This window comes from Thermobia domestica, chromosome 4 (genome assembly GCF_964235325.1).
Source record: "Thermobia domestica chromosome 4, izTheDome1.hap1.1, whole genome shotgun sequence".
Lineage (NCBI taxonomy): Eukaryota > Metazoa > Arthropoda > Insecta > Zygentoma > Lepismatidae > Thermobia > Thermobia domestica.
In genome coordinates this window covers 249,602,216-249,615,087 of record NC_137457.1, presented here as the reverse complement: position 1 = coordinate 249,615,087, position 12,872 = coordinate 249,602,216, and the positions used below count along the sequence as shown (strand labels likewise).

At 35.8% G+C, this 12,872-nt stretch overlaps 1 protein-coding gene across 2 annotated transcripts in view; it reads left to right on the top strand.

Annotated features, from left to right (window-relative positions):
- Nucleotides 1–6,101, top strand: part of LOC145683969 (uncharacterized) — a 35,761-nt gene extending 29,660 nt beyond the window's left edge. For both annotated transcript variants that reach the window (XM_081755702.1, XM_081755701.1), the window contains exons 5-6: nt 2,911–3,099; nt 5,752–6,101. In XM_081755702.1, coding sequence (XP_081611828.1) covers nt 2,911–3,099; nt 5,752–6,089 — 527 coding nt within the window. In that variant the 3' untranslated portion in view covers nt 6,090–6,101. The remainder of the gene's footprint in view (nt 1–2,910; nt 3,100–5,751) is intronic.
- Nucleotides 6,102–12,872: the final 6,771 nt, after the last annotated feature.

Here is a 12,872-nt window from a genome sequence, read left to right as displayed (position 1 = left end):
AATATAAGCAATGAAGATGGCTGTGGCACCTTTTTTTATTTAATTCATGCACTGGTTTGGGTGCGGTATTTCAACGTATGTCTCCTGATAGTGAAATAATTCAGAAGTTTTCAATGTGGAGTATAAACTCATCCTATGTTGTTCTTGTATGGCTTAGCGCCACATTTTAAGTCACAGTTACTTGAAATTCTAAAGGAACTTCCAAATATAGTTGTTTCTGTAAATAACGTAGCGCAAATGGATGTACTTACTAGCTTTTGGGATAACACGGTTAACCAAGTATCAGTTAGCATTTGAATTCCGTGTTTCTTGGCCATTCTACTTCTGAAGACCATCTTAGCAAATTCAAAGCTGCTCGTAATGGCTTATTATTATCCAGAATAATCCAAATTTTCATGGATGGATCCAGTGTCAACTGGAAACGTCATCGCAATTTGTCTACTAAAATAGCACAAGATGAAAATGGTGCCAAACTCTTCGACTTGGGTGCTTGCAGTTCGCATATCATGCATGGATCACTTCAAACTTAACATGATGCTGCTAGCTGGAATATTAATAACGTTTTGAAAGGCTTGAACAGACTTTTCAGAACAGCCCTATACGCCAGGCAGATTTGATATCGTTCACAGGCATTAATAAATTCCTCAAGAAATTCTGCAGTTGGCACTGGGTGGAGAATACCGAAGTTGCTCAGTGCACTAATGGCTTACTACCACATATCAAGACGCACTTGGACTAATTTAAGAAGCCTGTTCCGTAGTATTTAGAAGATGGGATTGTTCAGAAAGCAATTAATGAGCTAACCTTGCCTAGATTGGCGTTTTTAGCGTCTATCAGTGCTGATGTTGAACCTTTTTTGGTTAAATTTCAATCATCAAAGCCACTAGCCCCCTTTTTGTCTACAGAATGTGAAGATTTGATTCGTAGCCTTATGAAGATCTATTAAAAGTGAAGTCTTAAGAGGCCTCATCCCGGCGAAATTAAAAGACCGTTAATTTTACAGTAATTATGTGATATCTTCAAATATATAAAAGATAATCGAAATGTGGAACAAGAGCGCCCTAGACAATATCATTTTACATGAGATGCCGTTATCACGACTCACTTATCTGCTTTCGATTTCGAGCCATTTTGAAAATCGGCATTTATTTTCGCGTTTCTAAACGGGTCGAAACGGAAAGCCACTAGATGACTTGTGACAACGGTACCTCACGCAAAATAATATTGTCTAGGGTGCTCTTGTTCCATATTTCAATTATCTTTTATCTATTTGAAGATATCACATAATTACTGTAAAATTAGCGGTATTTTAATTTCACCGGTATGAGGCTTCTTAATAATAGAAACGGACACGACCTTGGACACGGCCTCTTAAAAGTATCTGATGAAAATAAACTTCGCTCTTGTTCTAAAGTTAACATAGGATTTGCTGCAAAGGAGTTTTTAAATTATAGCAAAGCTGATAAAAGACTACAGCTTGAATTTCCGCTGGAATGTAGAAAATTTTTGGGATTTATGTACTGAAAGATCCTTGAGAAATGTCTCGTGAAATGTAGATTAATGCGCAGTCTTTCTTGTCTCATTCCGAGAGAGATTCATACAAATGGGAATTTGTGTGAGAGTTGTGTGAACGATGTTTCGCAAGAACTATATGAAAAAAATCACATTCCGCCACGAATTGCAGAAGAAACAGAACATCAGTACAGTAAAATTTGTTCTAAATTACAGAATGAATGGAAGGAGAAGTTTGACAGTTTCAACCCTGGAACAGATCGACCGGACTCTTTTTTATCACAGTTTACTCGTAAATAATGATGAGTTCAAAGAACTGTGGAAGGTAATGAAAAGTTTGCCTATTCTTTCTCACCGAAATGGGAGTGTTCAAAGTGTTTTTTTTCTATTAGAACATGATGGTAGAAAACCTTTGTGAAGATTGAATAGTAACATTGAAATTAGTGTATGATTCTGTTCGTGCTTCATGGAAGCGGTATGAGGAAGCCATGAAGAAGAGGAGTGCCGAAGAAAATGTAGTTAAGTGGAAAAAGCGTGAGCGTAAATGCATCGCTGATCAAATTACTATACTAGAGAGGAAGAAAGCAAAGTTATCAAAAGAGGCTGATCTGAAAAAACAAACTATCAACGTGCAAATTGCATCCTTCAGAAGATCTCTTCTGTAATGCAATAAAAACTTGTCACAGCTGTTTGTTAGTTACAGTGTATTATATGCTAGAGTCTGTTTAGTGTTATCAAAATACATCATGTAACTTCTTTTTCTTATATAAAGAATATATAAAAATACACAGGAAGTTAGAAGACGGATGTTGTGGTAGGCCTTTGTATTTTTTTTTTTTAAATACAACTTCTCGCAAAAAAAAAAAAAAAAAAAAAAAAAACAATATTAGAGGCTAAAATATACACTAGAAACTCAAGAAATTCCATCTAGAAAATGTGTTCTACAGACCTGGAAAACCTGGAAAGTCAGGGAATATAAAAAATGAAAATCCCTGGTCACCCTTATATAATGGTAATATAAGGAAGAAGAATATAAATGTAAAATAAGTAATTAATGAAGAGGATATGAAGTTAAATAAACAGAGAAATATTCAAATAAAATAAACACTTATTATTGTTGAGTTGAGTTGATTTTGAGTTTAACGTCCGTTTCAGCAGCGGACTATATGAGACGGGGCCTACTAATTAAAGTGTAATCCTGGCCACATGAGCTCCCGCCAGGAATCGAATCAAATCAGGGTCTCCCACGAAAAGCGCATTCAAACATATGTTCTTTTATAAGTGCATGCCAGAATTTAAATTGTCATACTTCGTATATTGTTAAAGAATATAGTTTTTCTTTTGAGACTCAACATGAATATTGCATTTTTTTTTTTTTATTATTTTTTTTTTTCACAGTACCTGAATTCCATGTGTCAAGGAACAACAAGCAAGAAACTTCAAAACAAAATAAATTATCTGAAAATAATTCGAAGAACATGACGCACGAAAAAGAAAAACCGGTGGATTCGATACAACAGAAACCAAATTTGTTACCACAACAAGATAAGAACAGAATGCAGTATTCAAACAAAGAACTCCAAATTGGTAAGTCCCTCTTCTATCTTCATTCTACAATGTGTGTAAAATACTTATTTTTTTAAAAGATAGAAAAGATATTATAATGTTCTTATGCTAATCTTGTATACTTACTCTCAATTAATGGCCTGAAGCACAGATCTTTTTTTTTTTTTCATGGAGATATTTTCCCTTGTGAAAAGCCACTGATATCTATAAGCGGATACTGGAAATGTCTTTTGTGTGTGAGTGTGTGTGTGATTTTACGAACTTCGCTTTGCTTTCCTATAGTACATCATGTAATTAAAGAAATATCTTTATAACATATAGTACTTATGAGTTCTTGGTTCGATCCGTTTTGACTGTCTTTATTGTTTTCAGACTCGTATTGATATATTTGACAACAAGGTAACTTTGTATACTCAATGTTTCTTAATAATAGCTGTAGAATGCTTATAAATATACCTCACCACATATTAGGGAAGAGGAGACACCGTAGTCTAGTAGAGTGTTGAATTCACATCCACGTGGTTCCGGGTTCGATTCCCGGCCGGTGCTTCCCAATTTTCGGCGTCTACCCAGCGTCGTGAGGCAAACTGGGGAGTCACGTGAACAAAAGACGTGACGGCCATTAGGTCTAGAAAGTTCCTGTTGCGCCTGTTAGAGACAGAGTGCCGCAGTGCGCTGACCACGTGCTTGTCGCTAGGTTGGACGTGGTTCAACCAGTCGCTGACAGATGGCGTTAGAGGCGGCTCAGGCCGTGAAAATGGGCTGTTTCGTCAAGTGACTTGATTTTATATATTTGTAAAAAAAAAAAAAAAAAAAAAAATCATACAGTTTCAATGCTCTTTGGGCAACTTTTTCAATGATATCAACTAGATTTCTAGACTGGTAATATGTAAGTGGGTTCTTTCCTACCCGTAGAGCACTAGTGTAGTCTGATGAAAGGAGACTAACCCGATTTAGGCACTCTAGTCAGTACAATGATGCCGAAATGGATTCTGCTTTCAATGTTTTTTAATTGTGATCCGAATATGGCAACATCTTTCTTCTATCATTTATCAGAAAAAGAAAAAACATTATTGTTAAGTTATGCTCAAAAAAAACAAAAAAAAAAACTTACTTTCCCGGAAGCTCTTTATCTTATCCTACATAAGATTTCATCAAATTAGTTATATAATGTATTCTTCCTTTGTGGGTTCCTTTTCTGTAGTATATGGAACCAAATTTGTCTTCAGGTTCGAACAGAAAACATTTTTCAAAAGGGTCAACCCATATTAAGTGGCCCAGAGCTGGTTTCTTCTCCATCTCCGAAAATTATAGAAATTGGTGTGTGATGAACCTTGTGTATGAGAAGGTCAATAAAACTATTCACGTTGTATGTACGAGTGTTCCTGAATGGCAGCTATCTTTGTTGTCGGTGGAGTGCCATTTTATGCATTTGCAAGCGTGTACGAAAACTACAGTTGCTCAGGACGTATGAATCAAACAAACACGAAACAAAAATGAATGTTTACAGGAGAGACTGAGATATACGGAGAATGTATACCCTCCGTAAAAATATACAGAGTTGCAAACCAATACATAAAATCACCAGAAAAATTACAGAAAATGGCACTTTTAAAGGGGCTGTATGTTGGAATGGTATAAAGTGAGGATTTCATAAATGTTGTGCTGAATACTGTTGCGTGTAAAGAGTCTGCAGAAATAGCTACGGCTATAATACTACTGGTGCCGTAGATTTATGGGTGTCCGAGAGTTAAAGTTCATAATTTTGATGGTATTTTTGGGGCGCAATATGTCAGAAGGGCAAAGTGCTGAAAATTGTTGCTTAGGCCACAAAGTAATTCTGTATGTGAATACATTATTGCAAAAAAGTCAAGACTGATATTACATGGAGAAAAAGGTGAGGACATGGTAAAAACGCGACGAAAGCACGTGCGTGACTATGGTCGTAGCTCGGAACAATTTAAATGTTTGGATATGTCTCATGCTAAATCTCAAAAACTACGCATGGTTCAGCAGTTAGGCCCGCTTTCGTTTGTGTTTAGTTATGCAGAAATTTGCAAGTAGCGTTTGTTCTTCTTTCTAGCTCCATGGTCATTGTCACTCTATATGGGAGAGAGGGTTAACTCACCCACGACACCCATCATCGAACTAGACCGCGGTATTAAAACGCTCAATGTATCAGCAAAGTGTTATTGAAATCCAATCCAACGTACGAACGTTAATGCGTTCACAAGATTGCGTTATATAACACAGATAGATGAAGATAGATATACGCCGGCCTTTCCCATAGTCCATTCTGTAGATGTAGGTGAAGAGGATTACCATGGTCACTCATACCGTACGCAAAGAAGGGAGGTCCGGGTTTTAACACCCCGTCGTTCAATAAGATGTTATGAGAAAAATTATCATTTACAATAGTGACGCATACACAAAGATCTCACGTATCCAGAAACTATATGAACTTAGGTGCTTGAACTCCTCCCTTATTCCATTTCTGTGTACGACATTGTACTCACACGAGACTATGAGTGATTTCTGTACTTGTGTAGTGCTTTCTATTCTGCACAGTACGATTTAAATAATAAGTCTTTTCTAATTTCGTGCTGCTCATAATTTTTTGTCAACATGGATATAATTTGCAAGCTAATTTACATATGTCTCTCTTATCAACAGGTGTTCAGCAGATCTCGCACATCGAAGGTGTAGAAAGCGGAGATATCTTAGACGAAGACATAGACGAAAGTGTCATTGAAGTTGTGGACATTTCACCTTCCGGTGATTTAGTGAAAAAATGCCAAAGTGATGGAGCAAGGATACTGAATAAAATTTTGACTGCTTTAGGATTTGAGAAAAAGTCAACCGTTGATTATAACAATAGAGTAGTGAGAAAAGCAGAAACGTTGTTAAGTTTAGCTAGGACTGCTAAGTTTGATGAAAACAGTGGCAAGCAGATGGAAGAACTATTGGATAAAGTGTTGTTGATAGCTAGAAAATGTGTTAATAAATGTTAATTAAATACGAAATCTCTATATATATGAAGTGATTTTTGTCGTATCTAGATAATCCTATAGCTTGCGTTTCTAAGTAACTCCTATAAATAGATAGCTAAGTAACTAGATAGTCCTGTTGATAATATTGTTAATTCGCGTCAGCACACTAGGCAGGGTTGGAAAACATCAAACTGCAAATTCTCATAAAATAACATCATATTTTCTGTTCCAGCCGTGCGCGGCAATAGTAGCGTAATGTAAGCAAAACACATTGTATCATCTTATACATATTACCAAGAATTAACATAGACTTCAGTAGTTAAAACAATAAAATCAAAATGCTGATATAGGTAAAACAGTTGAAGATTAGAATAACCCGGTCAGGAAACAAAAATCAGTGCGGAAATTTGAGTTTTGCTTCAAATGCATAATCGAATCGAAGGATAACGTATCGAATTTCAAACTTTCAGTAAATTAATTGATTCATCACTCTCTCTAATGGCACTTGCTGTCATATTACGTGGTATGTGTCGGGGTAACGTTGCAAGACAATCTGATACGTGTCATTTTGGAAGCCAAATATTTAAGTTACCATTACCTATCCTAATATTTAAAACTAAAGTATGATATATATGTATGCGTGTATTCACGTAACTCGAATATTGGATCGATCTCAGTCAAACTTTCATTAATATCTTTACCAAAACCTCAGGGTGATTATAGGCTGCCTACCATTACATTTTACGGGATAAAAGTTGGTGAAGTATGTGGAAAAATCTAATGATACCCAGCGTGTCTATTCTTTCTTTCTTATTCTTTTACGGATCGTAGTATTTGTGCGATCTTTAAAAGTAACATGCATATTAGGGTGAGTCGAAAATGATGCTTCCAAACTTTGAAGTTGAAAAGAGCCTAAGTCCAGGAAGTTCAGAACATCTACAAAATTATAAATCTCTGTATAATATTTTGATTATACAGCTCTCTATTTATCCCTAAATAGAATCAATCTAGAACTCAGCACAGAGAGGTGGCTGCATATTGAGTTTGAACCGTACCTGAGTTAACTATTGGGTACATCTTGAACATCACATCCGCAGTCCGATGTGAGAATGAAATCCTTTGTTATAAACTCTTATCTTTCTGTCATCAATTCTGGCTTGGATGAATCCATCTTGATTTGATACTGTACAAATTATTTTTGATGTTGCTGCCACTAACTTAATACATCGTACATTGTTTTCTGTATGGCAGGGCAGTTTTAGAGTCTCCACTTTCCTCTACAATTCTTTTACTTACCATGACTTCGCAGTCGTGGAATCTCTCAAGAGAGGAATGGTTGTAAATGATATAACCGCCAATCTAAATGAAGTTGTGTTCTGAATGAAATTTGCTCGATGCCTTTAACAATTAATGGAACTAGCGGTCATGTAACTATATTCGATTAAATACAGCATTCCGCTCTTTTCTCTACTTCTAATGAATGCTCCTTCTCATTTGTTTGAGAAATTACTTTATTGTAAAAAATAGTCTAGTCCTACTTCATGTGGCGCATTCCGTTGAAGAAAAGAAGCTTAAACATCACCCGCTCGGTGTAGTATCTGAAAATCAATATAATTTGTATTTTGCATGAATTGTCTGCAGTTTAATTCATCTAAAGTGATACTTTCTTTAAATGATATGACAGTCACCAAATGGCTTTTCAAAATGTCAACAGCAGCTGTGTGATTAAGTCGCTTAAAATGTATGAATTTATTTATTTTTATTTTATTTTATTTTCTTAAGTACTCGCAGAGCTAGTTCAAATTCTCCACAAAATTCGATTGTCAGTAGTGGAGATAAAATATATCGATTCTTACACTCTCATTACGTTTGAACACAGTTCTGTAACTCTCGTCTTATTGAATACTAATATTAACCTTCTTCAATACTGCACAACTCGTTATGTAAGTGCCGTTTTGATACTTTTGGTTTTATACCCAAACAAAAGTTTTTTAAATCTTTTGCGTCCTGTTTTATCATATACCTTCTAGTCGTAAAATTATACGTGGTCCAGAAAGAAGTCGAACTTCCTAATATAAAGATACTTACCATTTCTGGAAGTTATTCAGATTTATTTCCTTCAAAATAGTTCTGTCCACTACTGTAACATCGTTCTCAGCGCGTCTTGCACTACTTGAACGCACTTTTTGGAATAGCCTGGTGGTCTCGTAGTGATTATTATTATTATTTAATCTTTTCAGTGGATTGGAAACGGCGACCTTCCAGGGTGGATTTCAACGTCGAAAATAGAAAGAAGTCTGTAGGTGCCAAACCAAGCAAGTAGAGGGCATACCACACTCGTATTGTTGTTTGCCAAGAATTCCCCAACGAGGATCGCCGAATGGCTAGCACATTCTCGTGGTGCAGCATCCGTATTTCATTTTTCTAAGTTTCCAGTCTCTTCTTCCTACGGCCGCCCTCAAACGCCTCATCACTTCTAAATAATACTCTTCGTTGATCGTTTTACCATTTAGGACTATTCATAATGAGCAATACCACAAAAATTAAAGAAAATAAGCATTATGTGAACGTTTGAACGAATATGACGTGTTTCTTTGGGCCTCGGCGAAGATTTTTTCCACTTATTAGATGACTGTGCCTTTGTTTCAACGTCATAGCCACAGACCCGTCTCATCACCTGTTATGATGCTTTTCAAGGAGCTATCGTCTTATTTGCATGATTCAAAATTCTTCACAAATTCCCACACTTTTTTTTTTTTTTCATTTGTTAACAACTGTGGAGCAAATTTTGTATCAATACGATGCGTGTTCAGTTTTTCAAGTAAGATCCATGGTAGGGTGATTTCTACATCCTCAGCTATTTCGCGGACGGTCAAACGACGTCTGAGCGTGAACATCATCATATGATGATGAACGTTCAGGTTTTTTTCTTATCTTTGATGGATGTTCTTCCTGCTTCGAAATGCTGAAACCACTCTTAATACTAGATTTGGCTCATACATTCTTCCCCGTACACTTCGAGCAGCACTTTCGAACTTTCTGTAAATGTCATGCTCAATTTCAAACAAAACTTGATGTACACACGCTGCTTTTCCAAAATCTTAATTTTTTGTAATAGCATAAAATCACCATAAGTACAGAACACAACTTCACTCCAATGCTTGCAGTCTCAAAATGACACAAGACAGCATGATTCAATCACCGTTAAAATGCTTGAGAAGAATCCCACTACGCGGTCCTGACAAGTAGAAAGTCAAGGATAGTTTCATTGATCATATATATTAATTAAAAAAAAAAAAAAAAAAACTCGTAATCTTCTTCTATGGAATATCACTGATTAAACTAGTGTTTCAACTACATGTAGCTTACCTATAACTACTTACATTCCTTTCCAACAATAAATGTAAAGAAAGAATAGATACTTGATCATAGAAATTGCAATATTTTGTTTTTAGAATCAAAATTCCTAAACAATAGATAAGCGAATGGAGTATTTTCTTCCAAGATGGACGTGCTTTTTTTAAAAAAAAAAAAAAAAAAGTAGAAACTGCAAATTACTTCACGAACACTTTTTAATTAATATCAATTAGAGGTGCGGCCTTCTAACAGTTTGTTGCTCCGTCCTACACCAACTTTATCTGTTTGTGCCTCTATCATCCTCAGCTAATGTTTGTTCTGATATTTCTATAACTGCGACTCTTACATGGCGTGGGAGACCTGGGTTCGATTCTCTGTGGAAGTTCATATGGTTCGGATCCAAGTTAAGTTTTAAGTCCCCACCGCATATAAAACCTAAATGCTGAAATGGATGGGAAATTCAAATCCAACCAAGCGACTCTGACACGGAATCTCAACACAGCTGGACATATACATTACTCATGTCGTCATTGGGCTTTTACATGCACCCGGCGGAGCCGATTGCGATTTAGAAATTCTTCAATCAATTAATAGTTTCAGGAAGAAGATGTGTGTTTGAAACATCTATGATAATTACATTAATTCGGAAACTAATATATTGTTACCAGATACGCCCCACTGTTATCCTTCATTAACTGATCCAATAGCAACTAGAAAGCAAAGAAGGCTGTGGAAGAAAATAATTGAATATTTTACGTGGTCACTTGTACATAGAGGTTTATCTTCTAGTTTTCACTTCATGATCATTTGTGCAATGGTTGAATTGAAAATAAGTTGTTACCGGTATGCTCGTATTCTTATATTAGGCATACTTTATGAGAAGTTATTACAAGTTATGGCTTTACATTGCCCCTGTTTTTATCGAAAATAAACAAACTATACGTGTTATCGCGCGTTATTGCAGAAGCGTCTAAAACAGGCGCATGGCATGCAGAACAAGAAGCACAACCTATTAAGGTGAAACTCATTTTCTTCATTGTAATGCTCGCAAAACGACAGTATGCAGTATGATTAATGAGATAAAAAGCTCAAAATTATAATTAACTCTTAATAATTAATTTCTGTTGTGATAATATACTGTCCAAAGATTAATTTTATTAAATCGATTCCCAGGAAATGACGAATGCAACGTCCACTTCGCTGCAGCGAAAAGTACTCGGCCGTTTGAGCTGAAGTTTAGTACACAGATGTTAGCTAGGAAGTGCCAAGTCTGAAATGATTCTACTGAATATAGGTTAAGAAGTGGTTAACAAATTGGGGGGGGGGGAGAAGAAAAAAAAACTATATTAGGCTGTTTTCGTGATCTGGTGGCAAACTCACAATGATGATAGGCCTTGTTGAAAGAAGCAATTTGAGAGAATAAACAGTTTCCGGTGTCACAGGGATTTTTTACCCCTGGAAAGTTTTACCCCCTGGAAAATTTTACCCCCTGGAAATCTTTACCCCCTTGTCGGTTTCTGGTAACTTCAAAGGAAAAGTCAAAAGTCACATTAAAAATTCATATAATTGAATGTGATCTCTCAGTGTATGCACTCACTTTGGTCAAGATGGCTTTAAATCCGAAGATTTGGTAGGGGGGTAAAAATTTCCTAGGAAATTATTACCTCCCTGTCGGTTATTGGTTACTTCAAAGACAAACTCAAATGTTACATGATAAATTGATACCACTCTGTAGTATCTCTCAACAGACACAGTCACTTTGGCTAAGATGGCTTTAAATCCGAAGATTTGGTAGGGGGGTAAAAATTTCCTAGGAAATTATTACCTCCCTGTCGGCTATTGGTTACTTCAAAGACAAACTCAAATGTTATATCATAAATTGATACCACTCTGTAGTATCTCTTAACAGACAGAGTCACTTTGGCCAAGGTGGCTTTAAATCCGAAGATTTGGTAGGGGGGTAAAAATTTCCTAGGAAATTATTACATCCCTGTCGGTTATTGATTACTTCAAAGACAAACTCAAATGTTACATCATAAATTGATACCACTCTGTAGTATCTCTTAACAGACACAGTCACTTTAGCCAAGATGGCTTTATATCCGAAGATTTGGTAGGAGGGTAAAAATTTCCTAGGAAATTATTACCTCCCTGTCGGCTATTGATTACTTCAAAGACAAATACAAATGTTATATTATAAATTGATACCACTAAGTAGTATCTCTTAACAGACACAGTCACTTTGGCCAAGATGGCTTTAAATCCGAAGATTTGGTAGGGGGGTAAAAATTTCCTAGGAAATTATTACCTCCCTGTCGGCCATTGATTACTTCAAAGACAAACACAAATGTTATATTATAAATTGATACCACTCTGTAGTATCTCTTAACAGACACATTCACTTTAGCCAAGATATGATTTTATGAATTTATATTATACCCTGTTATCTCTTAACAGACGTACTGATTGTCGGTAAGATGTCTTTATATCAGAAATTTTATAGGGGTGCTTATACTCTTGTATTGGTTCTGTGCTACTTCAAGGATAAGGTCAAATTTTTACATTATAAATTGATGTTATACCGATTTATGTCTTAACAGACGCACTCACTTTGGGGACGATGAAGGATGGTTTTATTTTCGAAAGTTCATAGGGAGGTAATATATAAAGAAAGCTAAAACTTATTTTTATTTTAAAGGAGATGTTGAAATACCAAATTTGATGACTGGGGTTTAATAGAGCCCGAAAATGTACACGCTTTTATAAGATAATTTTCATACGTATTCTTCGCTTCCGCTTTGAAATTCCAAAAATCGATTCTCTGTGATATATCACGTTTCAGATCCCATGTACTGACCAAGCTTTAAGTTTCTAAGTTCAGCGGTTGTACATACGACTTGAGAATCTTCTTTTTACAAGCCTTGTACGTTGTTCTGGTGGCTAGCTCGCACTAGCTAGCTACGCCATTTTCAACAGTGTTGACAACTTTATCAATGTTTATTATATCTCCGGTACGGTTAGAGAAATCGAAGTGTTGTAAACGGTAAAATAATTTGAACGTTCCTTGCAAACCACACATGTAACTAGATATAATATTTACCTAAGATTTTTGTAAATAAAGACTTTCAAAAAATTCAAATTTTCAACCCCTGTAACTTCGTTTCTATTCATTCGAAAAACGTCATACCATGACCACGATATTCAGCGCTAAAGTTCTTTCGAACTATATTATCCTGTGCATCTCTGTTGTGCTGTGTCTGCGTTAGAGGCTTCCAAACTTCGGATGTTTGTGATACCATAATATCTTTAGCTTGTAACACTGATTAATAAAAGTAGTATTTTAAGTTTACATTTAACATGGTTAGAAATGTGTAATAAACTGACGTAGTGCCATTTGAAAAAATATAAATTTATATTTGGTTGGCAACACTTGTGAATTTCTGTCTA